This window comes from Mauremys mutica, chromosome 15 (assembly GCF_020497125.1).
Source record: "Mauremys mutica isolate MM-2020 ecotype Southern chromosome 15, ASM2049712v1, whole genome shotgun sequence".
Taxonomy (NCBI): Eukaryota; Metazoa; Chordata; order Testudines; family Geoemydidae; genus Mauremys; species Mauremys mutica.
In genome coordinates this window covers 26,572,789-26,591,190 of record NC_059086.1, presented here as the reverse complement: position 1 = coordinate 26,591,190, position 18,402 = coordinate 26,572,789, and the positions used below count along the sequence as shown (strand labels likewise).

The window sequence follows — 18,402 nt, the reverse complement described above, 5'->3', positions numbered from 1 at the left end:
GTTTTTTACTTTTTGAAAGCTGAACAATTTTTGAAATTTCAGATATTTTTTCTTCTTCCTTTTTAGCAACTGAATAAACAGAATGAATGACATCTAGTTCCTGCCCCCTTACCCCCATTTCCTGGTTTTCCTTTTTTTCACAACTCCAACTTTTCAAAATTTCTCCAACTTTGAAAAAGTTAAGAAGTGGTAGAGTCATTGAGTTTCTTTTCATATTTGCTTCTGTAACAGTTCCAGAGTTGGAGATGTTTTGAAAACCTGAGAGTGGAAAAAGGAAAAAAATAGAAACAAGGGAAAAAAACAGAACCAAGAAAAGCTTTCATTTTATTGTATTTTGTTGGGTAAAATGGAGAAAGAGGAAAAAACAAAAACAAAAACATCAAAATCTTGAAAACTCCAGGGTTTGGAAACTGAAATGAAACTTCTGATTCAAAACAAATTATAAACTGATTCAAGACGAATTGAAACAAATGCCTCTTTGACTTGAAATGAAAATTTTATTTTGTTTAATTTTGAAATTTTCCCATGAAATATTTCAAATGAAAAAATTCAAATGAACATTTTTTGTTTGAAATTTTTATCGAGGGAAACAACAGGTTTTTTTACCATTTCTAATTCCTGGTCTGGCATTTCCTATTAGTCTATGAAGCAAAGATATTTGTAACATTAACATGCAGATTACATGTTTTACATATTGAATTAACCTACTATTTCAAATGAACTGACAGTGTTCTTTACATATGCTACAGTCCATATATATATGTACTATATATATATATATTTTTTTAATTGTATTATCTATGTGTATGAACCAACATTTTCTTTCCACATGGGTCTGGTATCTCACTGCCATTCAAGAAATCAGACAGGTTAAATCTTTATTTCTCCATTCAATCAACAAATGGACAAGTTCTGTTGTTCTGTATAATTTCAAGTTTCTTAAACATTTCTCCATCATCTCTGTGTCCTCTTTCCTGTAGTGCAGGGACCCACATATTTAACTCAATCTTTGAAACACTTTTCTTCCAAACTCTTCATTTAAGGGCATGTTGCTCTGTGGGAAAATCAGAGGGAATCAGCCAACCCATCTCATAATGAAGCCTATACAGATATCTCAGGCAGTTTATTATTGGTGATGAGGCATCAACTTGTGGAGCACTGGCTAGACTTTCAGATCCCAGGCTGAGTTTGCAGGGTTGGAAGAGAGATTAAAACAAAGGAATGACCTGCTCACAGACTTCAGCTATTTGAAATTTCAGCAGTGTTGGTTCATGTTGACTGGACATGCAGGCCACATGGTATAATTTCTGTTACCCGACTGGGACCCTCATTCAGTAAAACTCTTAAAGTTAAACATGTGAGTAATCCCATTGACTTTAATGGGACTATCCATGTGCTTAAATCTAAGCACATGCTTAAGAACTTTGCCAATGCAAGGCCTAAATGAGTATGTTTTGAATCAAGTTTCTGGTTCAAATACTTGCACTGATTCCAAAATTTGTTTTCTGTGCCATTCCCTGACAGCAGCTGAAAATTCTCCGGTTTTGCAAACGGGAAGGTTGGGATTTTCAATTTTTCCTTAAAAAATTAAGTGCCCAAATCCCATTGAATTTCACTGCGGAACACCCCTGAAGTCCTTTGAATGTCCCACCCTAAATGCATTCTCTGGAATGTTAGCAAACAGTGAATCCTGATGGATTGTTATCACAATCAAGGGAATCCAGTGAGACTGATTTCTGCTCACACTAAGCTGTGCTTGGCATAGGACCAGAGGGGAGTGCAAAGGTGACTCTGAGGTATCTTTAGGCTCCATGATCCTGGGGCCAATCAATGGCCAACCCTGGCACTGTGACAGGGACAAAGATGGAGCCTGAAATGGAGTCCATAGCAGCTTGGTTGGCTGATGGAACTGCCTTGGCCGGGTGGACAATGTCTTCACCTTTCTTTCTCTATGCTATCATAAGGAGTTTCAATGCTGAGATCCAGATGAATAATACAGCCTGCTCTGTTTTGAAAAGGTGGCTGGATATCACTGCAAACACGTGCTGCGGTGCATTAGTCCCTTTAAAGTGTACATGTCTCTGACCAGGAGTTTATCTCAGTTGGAGTTTGTCATAAACAGATAGTTAAGGGTTAATGTCTCTTACCTGTAAAGGGTTAAGAAGCTCAGTAAACCTGGCTGACACCCGACCAGAGGACCAATGAGGGGACAAGATACTTTCAAATCTTGGTGGGGGGAAGTTTGTGCTCTTTGTTTTGGGGGTTGTTCGCTCTTGGGACTAAGAGGGACCAGACATCAATCCAGGCTCTCCAAATCTTTCTGAATCAGTCTCTCATGTTTCAAAATTGTAAGTAATAGCCAGGCAAGGCGTGTTAGTCTTATTTTTGTTTTCTCAACTTGTAAATGTTCCTTTTTGCTGAGAGGATTTTACCTCTGTTTGCTGTAACTTTGAACCTAAGGCTAGAGGGGGTTCCTCTGAGCTATATGAATCTGATTACCCTGTAAAGTATTTTCCATCCTGATTTTACAGAGATAATTTTTACCTTTCCTTCTTTAATTAAAAGCTTTCTTTTTAAGAACCTGATTGATTTTTTCCTTGTGTTAAGATCCAAGGGGATTGGATCTGGACTCACCAGGAATTGGTGGGGGAAAGGAGCAGGGATGGTTAAATTCTCCTTGTGTTAAGATCCAAGGGATTGGATCGGTGTTCACCAGGAACTTGGTGAAAAAGCCTCTCAAGGCTGCCCAGGGAGAGGAAGGTTTTGGGGGGACAGGAAGTGCTCCAGACACTGAATTTTCTGGGTGGTGGCAGTGTTACCAGATCTAAGCTAATAATTAAGCTTAGAAGTGCCCATGCAGGTCCCCACATCTGTACCCTAAAGTTCAGAGTGGGGGAGGAACCTTGACAGAGTTGCTGTGAAACAGGAGTTCTAGAGCGCAGTGAGACTGTGGGTCCTACCCTGAAGGAAAAGAGATACTGTTTGGAGGTCTGGAAAACTGAAGGGATTCCTTCAAGGGACTGTTTAAAAGCTGGAGTGTCACACAGAGCCCGTGGATCCTTAACAGGCATAAATTAACGTAGCCTGAGGGTTACTCTAACTTACACTTCACTGTCACATAGTGCTGGCTGTGAAATGTTTCTTTTTTTTTTCTCTGTGGAAAAATGTTGGTTTTAACCAAAAACCAGAAAACTGAAAAAAGACTCATTATTTTAACAATATCCCCAAAATTTGTCATAAAAAAAGAAATTTTTTTCCAACCGTTTGACACAGCAAACATAAAAGACAAGAAATATTTATAAAGAGGTTTTTTCAGTATTTAAATAGAAAGTTGACCAAACAACAGTTGAATCAATTCCCACCCCCTTGTGCTGTAAATACAGTCAGGGGCTTTTTAGAATCAGTTTGTACATCAAGCCTGATTTTTGCTAGATTCAAAATCATAAAGCTCAAATTTTCAAAGGCTTCCAAGTCAGTTAGGCACCTAAGTCCCACTCACTCGCAGTGGGAATTAACCTCTTAAATCACATAGGTGCTCTTTGAACAAGTGACGCTATCAGATTCTGAAATCAGTTGTGATCTATGGGCATTTTAAAGCCCTTGAGCAAAGGCCTTAATCCAAAACCAAAACATCTTACCAAGTACGTGTGAAAGGAACAAACACTGGCAGGCTGGAGGCTGGTGAGTTAAGGCTGTTTGCATGCCTGGACTGTGCATTTCCAAACTTCGTATTTAAGTATCAGGCAGTGGACATGCTTCGCTCTCATTTACTCCAGGGTAAACACTGATTTCAATAACACTACACTGGGTTACACTAGAGTAAGTGAATGAGACTCAGACTCGCTGATGAGACTCTCAACCCAACTCCAATGAAAACTCTCTGTGCCTGGGAATGTCTCTATCTTAAGGTGGCTAGGTGAGCTCAGCTTCTGCTACATTGCAAACACAGTGACATGGGCAGATTCTCTGCCCCTGCTCTGACCCCTTGTACTGCCTCAGCACAGCAAAGCAGGCAGGATCTGGATGCAGGTGCCAGGCTGAGAATTCCCCAGGCACTGTTAATTTTCTGAGCAGAAGGGTAATTTCAGAAGAGACCAGAGCTACCGTGAGGAGGAGAACAAGTGCAGGAAGAGACGGCTATAAAAATAAACACAACTCTGTTGTGGCTTTGCCACAAACCCTGAGCACAAGGCACATTCTGCTTTGTGGATTCCCCCTGTTCCAGGGTGGGGAAGTAATCTGTGGCTGCTGGGGCAGGTACTTCCCCACATGTACTGGCTCAGCTGTGCTGGCCAGGGGAGGCAAGTCTCCACCCACTCCTGGACTATGCCCTGCCCACTTCGCAAACACCCTCCCCCCCAGGGAGAGTAAGTAGTGGCTGCTCTCTCCCGAGGATGCTGGTAGAACACACCATGGAGTAAGGGCTGCTTTAGATCCTGTCGCTTCCTTGCCTGAGTGTGTCACTGAGCCCCCAGAGCTGCAATGTCACAGAACAACCTGGATGATTCCAGTGACGTAAGAGGCGAAACTGACAGAGACGTATTGGATTGTGGCCCAGGGAAACAGGGCAGAGAGGGGGGAAAGTCTCTGCCAGATGGGATTTCAGAGATTACAGATAATGCAAAGTAAAGTTATAGGGCCCGATCCCCAGCTGATGTAAATCGGCCCCACACCCCTGGAGTCAATGGCACTTTGCTGATTCACACTCTCTGACAATTTGTACCACAGTGTCCATGTGACAGGCAGAAATAGACATGGCCCAGTGTCACCAGTGACTGGACAAGGTCAGTCAAGCTGGGAAATGAGGGTAAATGACCTGGCTGGAATTTGTAAAGAATCTTCGGGAGTTAGATTCACTGTCAATGGAACTTCGACTCTTCAGGGCCTGGATCCCTTGTGAAGATGAGATGTAGGCTCTGAAATCAGTTGGGCGCTGTGACATGGAGCACAGCGGTGCCTCAATAGCTTTAAATACCTGGGCCTATGTCCCTTATGCTCCTTTGGAAATCCCAGCCTAGGATTTCAATGCAGAGGGCCGTGGGTCACTTACTGAGCCGAGATGCAGAGGCGGCAGGTTCACGCTTCTGTTGCAGATGAAGTGTAGAATAAGGAGAGATCTCCAGGGCTCTGATGTTCAGAGATTCATAGTGCTCTGTATTCTTGTCTTGCCCCCGAGGTCCCTGGAAATAAAACATGTGCATATTAACATGAAGCAAAGGGGCTGGCGTCTTTCTGAGAAAGCTGAGATTTAATGGCAGAACCCAGCTGTTCTAAACATTGCAGGTGACTTTCCAAATTGCTCTAATAACTAACACACACACTGATTGTACAGTAGCGCGGGGCAAATCGTATCTGCCCAGTGCATTTTTGGCTTTTCTTTCTGTGTTTAGCAGCGTGCTCACAAACTACTCTTGTCATTTACAAATTGACTCAATATTCTAAAACATTCAGGAGATTTTGCAGGTGAGTGAAGGGCAGCCTTTGGGGTGCTGGCAAGAGCCGTCCAGAGTTGGGGTTTGACCTTCAAGCTTCACAACTGGTCACTCCACATCACTGCTAGGTTGAATGCACAAACTTCCTATGTGACCTGGGTATGCCCTTGATGTCCCTAAACTTCTGACTGCCAGATGCTGGACTGGACGATAGGGAATGGATGACTTGGAAATTGCCCTGTTCCAGAGCCGCTCAGAGAATTCAGGGAGCCTGGGGTCTTCAGCGGTGTGAGGCCCCCACTTCGGCAATAATTCAGTGGGGGGGGTCCTTCCGCTTCGGGACCCGCTGCCGAAGTACCATGAAGACCCATGGTGGGAGCCCCCCGCTGCCGAATTACTGCTGAAGCAGGACCCGCTGCTGAAGTGCCGGATCTTCGGCTGTAATTTGGCAGCGTGGGGTCCTTCCATTCTGGGGCGGAAGGACCTCACACCGCCAAAGACCCGGAGCGGAAGAAGCTCCAGGGGCCCCAGCCCCGCGAGAGTTTTCTGGGGCCCCGGGAGCAAGCGAAGGACCCCGCTCCAGGGGCCCTGAAAAACTCTCATAGAGGCCCCTGTGGGGCCCGGGGCCTGGGGCAAATTGCCCCACTTGCCCCCCACCCCCCTCGGTGGCCCTGCCCTGTTCTATTCATTCCCTCTGGAGCACCTGGCATAGGCCACTGTCAGGACAGGGCCGGCTCCAGGCACCAGCGAAGGAAGCAGGTGCCGGGGCGGCATGTCCAGGTCTTTGGCGGCAATTTGGTGGCGGGTCCCTCAGTCCCTATCTTCCTCTTTGAGCTGCTGTCGATGTGCCACCAAAGAGGAAAAGAGGGAGCGAAGGACTCGCCGCCGAATTGCCGCAAAAGAATGAAGTGGCATGATTGAGCTGCCACTGCAGTGACACTGATCGGCTTTATCTTATTGTTTTTGGGGTTTCTTTCGCTTTACCGCTTGGGGCAGCAAAAAAGCTGGAGCCAGCCCTGTGTCAGGAGAGAGGATACTGGGCCAGATGGACCTTTGGTCTGACCCAGTATGCCGTTCTTATGTTCTTATGACCTTGCTCATGTTGCTTAGCATGTCTTTGCTTCAGGTACCCATCTGTACCATGGAGATAACACGATTGTCTTACCTCACAGTGCGGTTTATCAGGACAAAAACATCAAAGACTGTGAAACGCATTGAGAGCTACTGGAGAAAAGCACAATATAAGACCTGCAAATTGTTATTATTGTTATAATCCATTTTCAGCATCCAACATGAGTATTCAACACGGAACATGTGTATTTGTGACTTTATCCATAGTCTGAGAGACTCATGGAGGCCAGCGTCAGAGCTGTGGGATTCAGGGATATGAAAGGGCATGAACATAGTCAAAATGAACCAAACTCCTGACACATTCATCTTTTTTTCCCCAGTATTTGCCCAGCTCTACTGTACACTGCAGTTTCTACCAGAGGATCTTACAGCACTATCCAAACCAGAATTAATTGAGTCCAAATATCCCTGAGGTCATTATCAGATGGTGTAGTATAGTATTATACACACTATAAAAATACGTGAACTGAGACATAGCAAGGTGACATGTTCCATATCATGCAGCAATTTAATAGCAAAGCCCCAAATGGGACACATACTCAATCCCTGTAGTAATTCCTAGACCACATTTCCATGTAGAATCCTGCTCCCGTTGATCTAATCACCAGACCCCATGAATCCTGATTGCCTGCCCCTCCTGCTCTAACCCAGGAGTCCTGGGGCCAAGCCCCTTCTGCTCTAACCATTAGACCCCACTCCCCTCCCAGAGTTGGGAACAGATCCCAGGAGCAGAGCTAGGGATATAATGGATTTTTCACTTCATTGGAAATTCTGAAAAATCAAAAAATAATTGAGTTTCAAGTTGAACCAAAACTGCTCTTTTTTGCAAGGAATTTTTTGGCAAATGGAAAAGTTGAAACAATTTCCAAGTCAAAACATTTTCATCGTGTCCACCCTGCTCTGATCACTCCCTTCCCAGAGCTGGGCCCAGAACCCAGGAGTTCTGTCTCTCTGTCCCAACCCCCGCTGTAGCCACTAGCCCCCACTCCAGTGAATTTACGGCACAAGGACTTCCTGAAATCAGCTCAATGGGAGTCTTTCCATTGACTTCAATTGACTTTGGATCAGACCCTAAGTCAGAAATGATACAATAATGGGCCAATTTAAAGATTTTTATTTTACTAGCACTCAGGTATTGTAAGGGAGTGGGGTCTCCCCAAGTCTTTAATACGTGGGAACAGATATTGGATGAGGACTTTTAATAAACAAAAATTTACTCAGTAACTTTTCCACCCAAATTTTCATAAACACTGATTCTAAAACCCCTCTAAATTAGACATTAGCCTGACACAACATTTAGGTCCTGCAACTCTGAAGCGTGTTGGAGTTGACCATGCATTTCAATGGGGGCAGGATTACTTTAGGCAGATAAATGTCTGCAGTGTCCTTGTAGCCTTATTAGTTCATCCACCTTTTCTCCCTTAGGCAGGTAAAATCATTGAACTGTGAACGCACAGTTTGTATCATGATCATGAGCCCATGGCAGGAACAAACACTTGTGAGATCTCTCACATGAGACTTTATTTTTTTTTAGTTAGTTTGTTTTGGTGTTATCCACTGACAAAATGAGCTCCAGAACCAGCCCCAAATCCTGAAAATTCTTACTGGAGACCAGAGGCTACTAGAGGAGAAGAACATAAGTACTGCTGTGCTGGGACAGACCAAGGGTCCATCTAGCCCAGTAGCCTGTCTTGGATGGTGGCCAGTACCAGAGCTTCTGGGGGAGTGTACAGAACAGGACAATTTTGGAGAGAGGTTTAGGGTCAATCCAAATATGGGGTTGTATCATTGACCATCTTGACAAATAGATATTGATGGGCTATACTTCATAAACTTATCTAATTCTGTTTTGAACCCATTTATATTTTTGGCCACCACAACATCCCATCCCATGGCAATGAGTTCGACAGGTTAGGTGTGTGCTGTGTGAAAAAGTACTTCTGCTTGTTTGTATTAAACCTCCTGCCTATTCATTTCATTGGGTGAGCTCTGGCTTTTGTATTGTGTGGAAGGGTGAATAACACTTCTCAATTTTCTTTTCCCAAACCATTCATGATTTTATAGATCTCTATCCTATTCCCCCTCTTAGTCATCTCTTTTTACTTACTGTATAATGGGAACATCCAGCAGATGATGCATCTGAAAAATAAATACTGCATTTATAGCCATTTTTATTAGTAATTGTTCAGGTCAAATAGAATCTGAATTTTAAACATCTCTTCAATCCCTGTTATGTGTGTGAGTAGTGCTGAAGGATTCAGACATCATGGGGATGATATTTCTAAAAAACTGCGTTTGATACTTAAGCTCTGAGAGAAATAAATAGTAATTCAAACAATAAATATAACATTTGAAGCACATGTATGGGAGAAATGATTTGGGGTGACTTTGGGATCTTTATCAGGAGGGCATCCATTTCATGAAAAATGGAACCTGGGATCATGGATTTGGATTTTGGGTCGTAGTGGATTCTCCATCACCAGCAATTTTAAAATCAAAAATTGAAGTTTTTTTCCTAAATGATCCGCTCTAGGAATTACTTCATGGCAGTTCTCTGGCTTATGTTACACAGGAGGTCAGACTAGATGATCACAATGGTCCCTTCTGGCCTTGGAATCTATGACTCATTGTAATGGAACAGAATAGGCCTAGGTAATGAGCTATTGTGCCATCTGCTTTTCAGCAAAAATCCCAGCCTCCAGCCACTGCTCCTACAGTTACATCATACTGTGACTCACAGAATATATTCATCCTCTGACCTGTGGTTAGAAATGTGTTGATGATGAGAAAAACAGTTTATACTGCAAGCTGATATTACAGTGTCCTGGGCCTGTGAATTAATTAACAGACTGTACTCATTTGCTCAATGATTTGCCTTGAAAATCCAAATATACTAGATGAATCAGTAGATCATAGGAGTAAGGTAATAATATGTTTGAACTTCATACCAATAAGCTTCCCTGCTGCAGTTTCGTCTGTGCTCTCCTTTGCATTTTGCTCCCTATAGAAAATGAGAGAAAACTTAAATGAGTGAATGTGGAAAGTCACCTGTATTTACTGTATTCAAACAAGAGAGGCCTGGGCTAACATCCCACCACCAATGTGATACTCTGGCTTAGAGAATGTGATTATGTCTACCTCTAATGGTTGCTCCCAGCAATTACAACAGCTTGCTACTTAAGATAATGGATTTTCCTTTAGCTCAAATGGAGAGGATTTCTTCACTGACATTGCAGGGCGCAAAACCCACTGGTGACCACGGTATGGCCATGTGTCTACAGCAGGTTACACAAAATGTCTCTTATCTTTGGTGGGTGATGAACCTGGAATCCATGTGGGAAAAAAAAAAAGAAAGAAAGAAAATGATTTGGCCAAGTTAGTGGCCACGTATAGAAATTCAAATGGAGTCGTCCCTTCCGGCAGGTGGATCATGACACAGAATGTAAGAACATTTTCTCCCCCAATTGCCAATGGGACTGAAAAGGAACTACTTTGCACAATCAGTTTGGGGTCTCAAGTACCTTCCTGAAATCTGGAAATTTTAGAGCCACCTTCCCAAGCACCTAATAACACCTAATGCTTATAAAGCACTTTTCTTCAGTAGATCTCAAAGTGCTTTACCAAGGATGTCAGCATCATTATCCCCATTGTATAGATGGGGAAACTAAGGCACATAGAGGGGAAAGGACTCACTCATGGTCACCCAGCAGCAGAGCCAGCTAGTGTGCTATCCATCAGGCCATAGTGCCTCTCACTAGCACAGAACTATGTGAGCAAAGACCACTATTTCTGAGGGTGCTTTAGCTGGGTAAGAACCTTCACAGAGGGATTCATATGTTATGGCCACCAGATTGACAGTGGGGTTAATCCCTGACTTGATTCATAATTTATCTTCTTTGCTTTTCAGTCATAATCATTTTTTGCTGAAACAGCATCTTCATAAGGGCAGGGTAATTCTATAATATAATAATAGGAGATATATCAATTGCCTAGAACTAGAAGGGACCTTGAAAGGTTATCAAGTCCAGCCCTCTACCTTCACTAGCAGGACCAAGCACTGATTTTTGCCCCTAATCCCTAAGTGGCCCCCTCAAGGATTGAACTCACAACCCTGGGTTTAACAGGCCAACGCTCAAACCACTGAGCTACCCCTCCCACCTAAAGTCTAAAACAAATACTATATTCCTGTAGTTACTAAGGCATGTTTTCCTCTTACCTTTTGTTTTTACATTGATGTGTAGCTGAAAAGACAGAAAGTGTTAGTGAAATGGTCTAAATGACTCACCATAACATTAGTAAAGAAAAAAAGGAACATAACGCACAGTATGGGGTGAGGAGGCAGGGTCTGGCGTTGTGATCTGGATTAGATTTAGGCTAGAACTGAGGGTGCAAGTTGCAGGTCACTCCAGATGTCAATGTGAGTTTGCAGTGCCAAAATTTCATCAGCTGTTCTCACAAGAATTTGGTCCTAAATGGCACATATTTCACAAGAGCAACTGGACTTAAGAAATTTCTGATCTCTCGGGCCAAATCATGCTCTGGGTGTCCCTAGCCTCTGACTTCCAGAAGCTGGGAATGGACAACAGGGGATAGATCACTCACTAATTGCCTGTTCTGTTCTTTCCCTCTGAAGCACCTGGAATTGGCCACTGTTGGAAGTCAGCCTACTGATCTAGATAGACCATTGGTCTAACCCAGCATGGCCATTCTTATAATCTTCTGCTTTAAGGTGTCAGAGCGATGCCCCAGAACAGCCGCCCATCCCAGCTCATGCTCCAACCACCGGCACCTACCTGTCTTCATCAGAAAACACCCCAGCAGTCCCAGAGCCAAGCCAGCCATGACGGCAAGTCCTACAATGAGTCCTAATCCTAGAAAACCATTGGCACAGCCAGGAACAGAGAGAAAAGAATGGGATCAGGCCAGGGAACAGGGACCAACGCAGGTGGGGCTGGGAGCATCGAGAACACAGAAGGGGAACACAAAAGTGATCCAGGATGGGGGGTGAGCCCCATGGTACAAGGATCCATGATAGGGGGCGAGCCCCAGGGGCCATGGATCCAGGATGGGGGGTGAGCCTCAGGGACATACACCCAGGGCTGGGACACCCTGGTACATCATTTTACATCCCACCAAAACTTGGTGCACATGATGAAAAACTGGGGGTGGCTATAACATGATACTAACATGAGACGCCTCACCCAGTGACACCTGCCTCTTGCCCTGTGAGGGGCAGGCAACTGTATCAGGGTGCCCCTTGTGGCACAAGGTGGCCCTGCAGATGCCTCACCCAGAAAGCCCCCTCTTGGGTCTGAAAAGACCTTCCTCCAAGGTTGGAACACTTGAATCAAGGCTCCTCTTTTATGGAGTCTTATTTATTAGATCTATTTCCATGCATCAATTTAGACCACCCCTTGATCCCCCTTGATTCAGGGTTCAGGGGCCTGTGGATACTGCCCATAACTTCCCCCAGAGGAGATGAATATCACAACCCTGCTTCTGGGCTCTGACTGACATCTCAGGGGGGTTCCCCACAGCCCTCCTTCCTGGGGCTGCGTGGGCTCCTTGAGGCCAAATTCAGCCCTCAAACAGCTCTGCATTGGCCCCTTTTAACCCAGACCATCCATCCAGGGTGACCAGTGTGAAAAGACAGGACTGGGTATACTTGCCTGTCTACAAGACAAAGCCCCTACAATCGGGATGGTCCCGATAATATCGGGGTTCTAGTTACTTCACATCCATCCATCCACCCTCCTTTGGCTCCCTGGAGGATTCTCTTTTACCCCGAAGTCTAGACTGACTTAGCTTACCTGGCCCACAGCTGTGATAATGTTCCCCACAAGGGGAGAAGTGCAGAGCGGGGCTGTACCAGCCATGCCTTCATGGTTCCAATCGCATTGGCTGCCATCACATTTCACAGCGAGGTAACGAGTTGGCTTTAGCCATCTCCTTGTGAAACACCCCATTGATCCTTGTAGATTCTTACCCCTTACTGAGCGATTCTGTTTACCTGGGGGCGATGGCTCTGCTCCAGAGCTGTCACTCCCAGAAGGACTGGGACCATCTGTGGGGCAGAAACACGGTGCTCACAGATCCCTTCAAACAGCCAGAACCCTGACGTGAAATGGCAGCGACTGCCAGGGAAATATCTGTGAGTGTCTCTGGGAGCATCCCATAGTGACATGGGAACATTTGATTAGCAAAGCAACACGCTGCTCAAGGGAGGCAGCATTGCCTTGTGGCTAGAGCACTGGGTGTGAACTCAGGAGACGTGGGTCCTAATCCCACCTCTGCGTCTGGGCGACCTTAGGTAAATCATCGTCTCTCTGGGTGCCTCAGTTTCCCCATCTGTACTATGGGATAACAATGCTGATTTCATTTGTAAAGTGTTTTGATTTCTATCCATGTGTCAGCAGGTGCTGAATGAGCTCTCCCTTGACGGCTATTGATGAACTCGAGGAGAAGGCCTCAGCAGCAGGCTGTATTTTCACATACAGGCCTGCTTTGCCTAGGAGGTCAGCAGAGGGAGCTGCTTCCCCAAAGGGATCAGTTTTGGGTTACAATTCACTTTAATCTTGAACGCAGGGCAATGAAATGTTATTATCCTTATTGTGTGAATTAAGGGCACCAGAACTGTACTGAGCGTACCCTGATCAAGGGGCTCACCCTCCCGTAACCTCACCCGCTAAGCAGGGGATATTGATGCCAAATCCAAGCAGAAGTAAGAGGTGGGTGGGAGTGGATATTCTCTCTCTGGCAGGGTGGATTCTGTAGGGAGCAGCACGTTACAAAAACCTCAGTTACTTCTGTGTGATACCGGGGAAATACACACAGGGTCGGCTCTGCTCTCTCTGAAATCAATGGAAACCTTCTACTGAATTCAAAGCGATTAGGATCTGGCTGGCTCTGGAACTACAATATTTTTGCTCTGTCTCATAAATAGATTCACAGACACTGAAACCCAGAATGGATTATTCTGATCATCTGGTCTGACCTTCTGCATAACAGGAGCCAGTCCCATATCTCCAGCCCATAATGTCTGTGGCGCAGGAGACCAGAATTCAAAAAAAGACATCTGGTCTTGCTCTAGAGACATCATGTGATGGATAATCCACCACCTCTGAAATGAGTCTCCCTGGGTGCCTGTCGCTTTACCATGTCGCCTGTAAGGAAATCAGCCCGGGAACATGAATGAGAGAGATTCAGAGTCAGATTTGGAACTTCCCCTTTTCTAGCACCAAGCAAACATGGCAGGGTTTTTAAAACCAGTGTTTTGATCAGGCTTGTTAGAGGAGAACTGCAAGATCTGGATGTGGATAATGTGTATCCAGAACTTAGATATGCAGCCACAAGTAGTTTCTAATTTGCAACATTCCCTGCTGTGCATGTGCCCAGGAGGATTTTCAAATGGTCACAACTGCATTAGTTTACCCCTGTCTGTTCTGAAATTCAAGCAAAGCCTGAGTAGACATTAATGACAATGCACCTGCCAAATTTCACATTTAAGGATTTGCCCAAGTTTTGAACAGGTCAAGGGCAGATGGAATCTTGCTCAGCTAAACTAAACTAATGGGCATTGAGCTGCAGTTCAGCACGGAGAGTTCAACACAAGAGGTGAAAGTTTAGAAACTTTTACTCTAGCTGCCACTGGCTGCTCCTACCGAGTCCCTGCTACCTGCCCCCTGCGTGCTAAGCAGCCCTCTGTTCGTTCAGCGTGTTACCTGGCGCACTCACGTGCCGGTGGGTACTGGGGAGAGAATTCTTCTCCTGGTTCTTGTCATCCTTGTGCTGGTAGCGGCAGGAATACTCCCCTGTGCTCTCTGGAGACTCTGGCTGGGCTGACTCAAAGATGTAGATGAATTTGTTTCCATCCTTGGGCAGCATTGAAATTTCCTTGCCGTCCTTACAGAAGATGATGCGCGTCACTGAGGTGTCTATAGGGACGAGGCACAGCAGTATGATGGTGTCCCCATGGCGGGCAGAGCCTTTGTCCAGTATCAGTGTTGGGGCAGGGAGATCACCTAGGTGGGGAGGAAACATTATTTGGTGAAATGGCTCCTCTCTCATGGAATTACGGCAAAGAGTAGCCAGGCCCTTGTGTGTCACCCTGGATTGGGCCCATCTCAGCCTGGGACTTTATGTGACAGAGAAAAAGGTTCTCCCTCTCACCAGCTGGATTTGTAAATTCAAATCAATTTGACCCACATGGATCAGAGGGAGCTGCCCCCTCCTGCTTTACAATCCATCAGCTCCAAATGGCTCCTCCGCTTTTATCCCTCTTGGGCCAGCTCTTCAGCGGGGGTAAATCAGCAAAGCACCGGCTCTTTGCACAGGGGCTCAGGCTGTCGTGTCCTCGCCGCTGTTATTCGAATGGGCTCAGGTGTGTCTACATGCTCCAGTCACAAACTGGTGCAAATTCCACTGCTTTGCCACTTACAACCTCTTACCTCTTTCCCGATCAATTTATCCTCACTCCCGTGTAAACTGGGCCACCATTTACACTCCCATTGGATTTGGGCCCCTTGCACTCATCCTGTGGGTCTGACTCTGGTCGTACTGAAGTCAGACTGAATCTGACCCAGTGAAACAGCACCAGGCTTTTTAAACAGTCAGTGGCGGTATCTAAAATGTCCCTCATAAGACCTGATCCTCAGGCCTCTGCTCTCCCCGCTGGACACACAGGGCCTGATTCTTATTTACACTAAATCCCCGTCCACTGGTAAAGTGAGTGTGAATTTACACCCTCTTTTCACCTCCTTACACTGCCCAAGTGCTAACAACAGCCTTAGTATGTCCGAGGATCAGGCCCTTCTGTTCTATAATTAACGTTGTTACATGGCACCAACACTCACCGGGAGAGCTGCAGATTTCCTGGCTTCCAGCCAGCGCCCCTGTGCAATAAAATATAAATACCCACCATTAGTGCAGCCAGGGCAACTGGGAGCTCATCAGAACTACAAAAAATTAAAATAAATGGAGCTTCTGCGGTCATGGCAATAAGCACACAGGGCGTCCTCCCGGTCTCGCGCTGCTAAGTGCCTCTGGGGGGAATCCCATCCCCAGGGCTGGTTTCCTCCACTACCCATTTGTTCTGTCCTCCATCAGTTCTGCCATCTTCCTAGTCAAGCACCTGCACCTCCCCCCTCAGATCAATAGCTACGCCAGCAACCCCAGCCCTTTATTCACCCGCCCCAGACTTCCCCACTTGTCTGTGAGCTCTCTGGGGTAGGGAGAGTCTGTTTGTTCTGGGTCTGTACAACGCCTCATGCAGTGGGGGGCTGGGCCATGACTGGGGCTCCTACGGGCTATTGTAATACACTTGATAAATCATCTCAGTCAACATCCTAACCAGAGAATAAATTCCTACAATAATGCCACCGTGCAACGAACTAATCTGGTTTTTATTAGCTGCCCTCTGCCCACAGTAACTCCCTCTCGGGATGCTCAGAATGTTCCAGACAGCCCCTTTCCTCCGTCTCCTGAAATGGGGATCAGGTAAATCAGGCATTTAAAGTGACTCTGGCAAAATTCAGTGCTGGGTTAAGGCTGGTACTGCACTGACAATCGGGGCTAGCATTTCTGCTTGTCTCATTGCAGCTCTTTTGGATGGTTGTTGCCGTGTCCGGGGTTCTCTGCTCGGTGTCCCCGTCAGGCTCCCTTCTTATGACCCTTTGACCGCACTCCTGTCCCTGTTCTTTTATTAGTTGTCCCCCGCAATTAGTGGGTTTCTGAGGCCCTGTGGAACCTCCCCTTAGGCTGGGGGGGGATCCGTTAGCATGGGGTGGGCTTCGCCCGCCCCGTTTCCCGGAAACCAAATAGATACAGTATGGAAAAAGGTGTATGAGTAAAGAGTGGAAGTTTCCTTTGTAGGTTAAAAGAAGCCAAGAAGGGGGGAAAAAAAAGGACTGCAGTTTATTTGCTGTGTCCTGCAGCTCTAAATTCCTGAGAGTCTGCTCTGCTCTTGCCTACTCTGAGGAAACTGAGAAAAAATCTGACTGGTACCAGCCCCAGTTCAGCTGAATGGATGTTAGCATTTGTGGAGGCTAACTTCATTAAACTAAAACAGTGATAAAAATGGTTAAAGCCATAGAAGTCTTAACTACATGAGGTTTCATATGGTGTAAATGCACTAATGGGACTTTTGGGGTAAATTTCCCAGAGTACACAGGGTTACTGTGTACAGTTCAGAACCAGCCCATTACACAGGACTCACACACACACACATATTATGCACTCTCCTGGAGATTTTAGTTTAGTTCTTCCTTGTTTTGCTGTCTTTCCCTTAGGTCGTGTCTTCACTGAAAACAATGTATTTTGACATCATGATAGCTAAATTGTCAAAACATCCTCGTGGAGACAAGGATTGTTTCAGCAATGCAGCTCTGCAAGGTCAGCCCCAGCTGTGGGGTTTATGACTGATACTGACTTGCCATGCTGAGGTAACAACTAGTTGTGCCTTGTCTTCACTAGGACTGTACTCGGTGGTTGCCTTCTTGATGTACAAACAAACCTCTTTTTTCAGTGAAAATGTAGCTTTAGTCTAAATGAAAGTAATTCCAGCTGCCAACATATGATTAGTAGACAAACAAATAAAACAAAGATTGTTCACATTACAATAATTCTTTTTCCTTTGGCACTTTATGTGAAGTAGATCTTAAAATTACTGCTCTGTGACTCATAAACAAGTTAACAGCAGATACATTAGCGAACATTGGAAAATGTCTTGGTTGAAATCTTCTTTTACTTGAGGCTTGTACTTGCAGCTAAACTGATCCTGACTGATTATAAGGGTGATTTGGGGTGATATGTGCATGGATGGTTATTGAAGGAAGTAACATTCAAACAGCAATCAAAAGTAGCAAATTTGTGATTGAGCTGCATTCTCAGATTTTCTAGGAGAGTCCAGTACAGATCCTAAGTGCAAGACTCTTAAGTTAATACAAAAATGTAAATCCTGCATAAATCCTACTGTCATGCTGGGTCAGCGTTAAAGCTCTTCTTCATGGATTATCCTGCTGCAAACAACATATTTCGCAGCGTTTGCCTCTGAATTCAAACGTGCAGCAAAAATAAAAAGTTGAAAGCATTTTACAGTTGCTAACCATGATGGCAATACAAGGTTGTGCTCTGCGAAACAGCGTTTAGAGGCTCCTGAACCGCATGCCTTCACTGGCGCTGGCATGGATGCACACGATTCCTAGATTCATAGAGTCCAAGACCAAAGGGACCATTGTGATCATCTAGAACTTCTCCACAATCGTCCTGGTTGAACAGAGCAGACCTGCTAGAAAACCACCCAATGTTGGTATAAAAACTACCAGTGATGGAGAATCTACCACAACCCTTGTGAAATTGTTCCAATGGTAATTGGTGGAGCTGCGGATGCCAAGAAAGCAGACCCTGAACATACCTCCTAAAAGGGGCTCAGCACACCCTACAGGATTAGTACTAATTAAATGACTCATTATCTGTTTTCAGTCTCCCTCAAAGCCAAGCTAAACCCAGCCAGTTGTGTCCATACTCACAGAGCAGGCAGAGGCCCAGTGGCAGGACCATTGGGAGCAGTGATGAGAATCACAGCAGCCCCTCAGGGATTCGGCAGCAGGGAGAGACGTCTCGGTGGCTGTCTGATCTGACTTCTCCCCTTCTGATCTGCAGGGAGAAGGGAACAGAGAAGCTGCAGGTGCTCTCTGATCTGCCACGTGCTCCCCGAGGTTAGAGAGAAGAAAAGCCACAGCCCCTGTGAGAGATGGGGCCGTGTCTGCTACTGGCCTCATGACCCAGGGGACCTCACTCCCTGGGGGGAGGGGAATGCTGCTCTCCTAGCTGGTCAGTCACA

At 45.5% G+C, this 18,402-nt stretch overlaps 1 protein-coding gene across 1 annotated transcript; it reads right to left on the bottom strand.

Moving 5' to 3' along the window:
• Positions 1 to 917: 917 nt before the first annotated feature.
• On the bottom strand, positions 918 to 18,119 carry LOC123350590. Its single transcript, XM_044989239.1, has 10 exons — positions 18,089 to 18,119; positions 15,416 to 15,454; positions 14,285 to 14,584; positions 12,574 to 12,627; positions 11,357 to 11,434; positions 10,780 to 10,804; positions 9,512 to 9,564; positions 8,671 to 8,702; positions 5,051 to 5,180; positions 918 to 1,054 (listed from the first exon to the last, which is right to left on the bottom strand). The coding sequence occupies exons 1-10, from the start codon at positions 18,117 to 18,119 to the stop codon at positions 1,035 to 1,037; spliced, it is 762 nt and encodes a 253-aa protein (XP_044845174.1). The 3' UTR covers positions 918 to 1,034.
• Positions 18,120 to 18,402: the final 283 nt, after the last annotated feature.

What these genes read in the sequence shown, in the direction of transcription:
- LOC123350590 (XM_044989239.1), bottom strand. Translation starts at nt 18,119, where the DNA reads ATGGTCCTGCCACTGGGCCTCTGCCTGCTCT. An exon ending in CCGGCACGTGAGTGCGCCAG is followed by an intron (nt 12,628 to 14,284) that starts GTAACACGCTGA and finishes TCTGCCCCACAG; the next exon opens with ATGGTCCCAGTCCTTCTGGG. An exon ending in TGCAGCAGGGAAGCTTATTG is followed by an intron (nt 8,703 to 9,511) that starts GTATGAAGTTCA and finishes TTTATTTTTCAG; the next exon opens with ATGCATCATCTGCTGGATGT.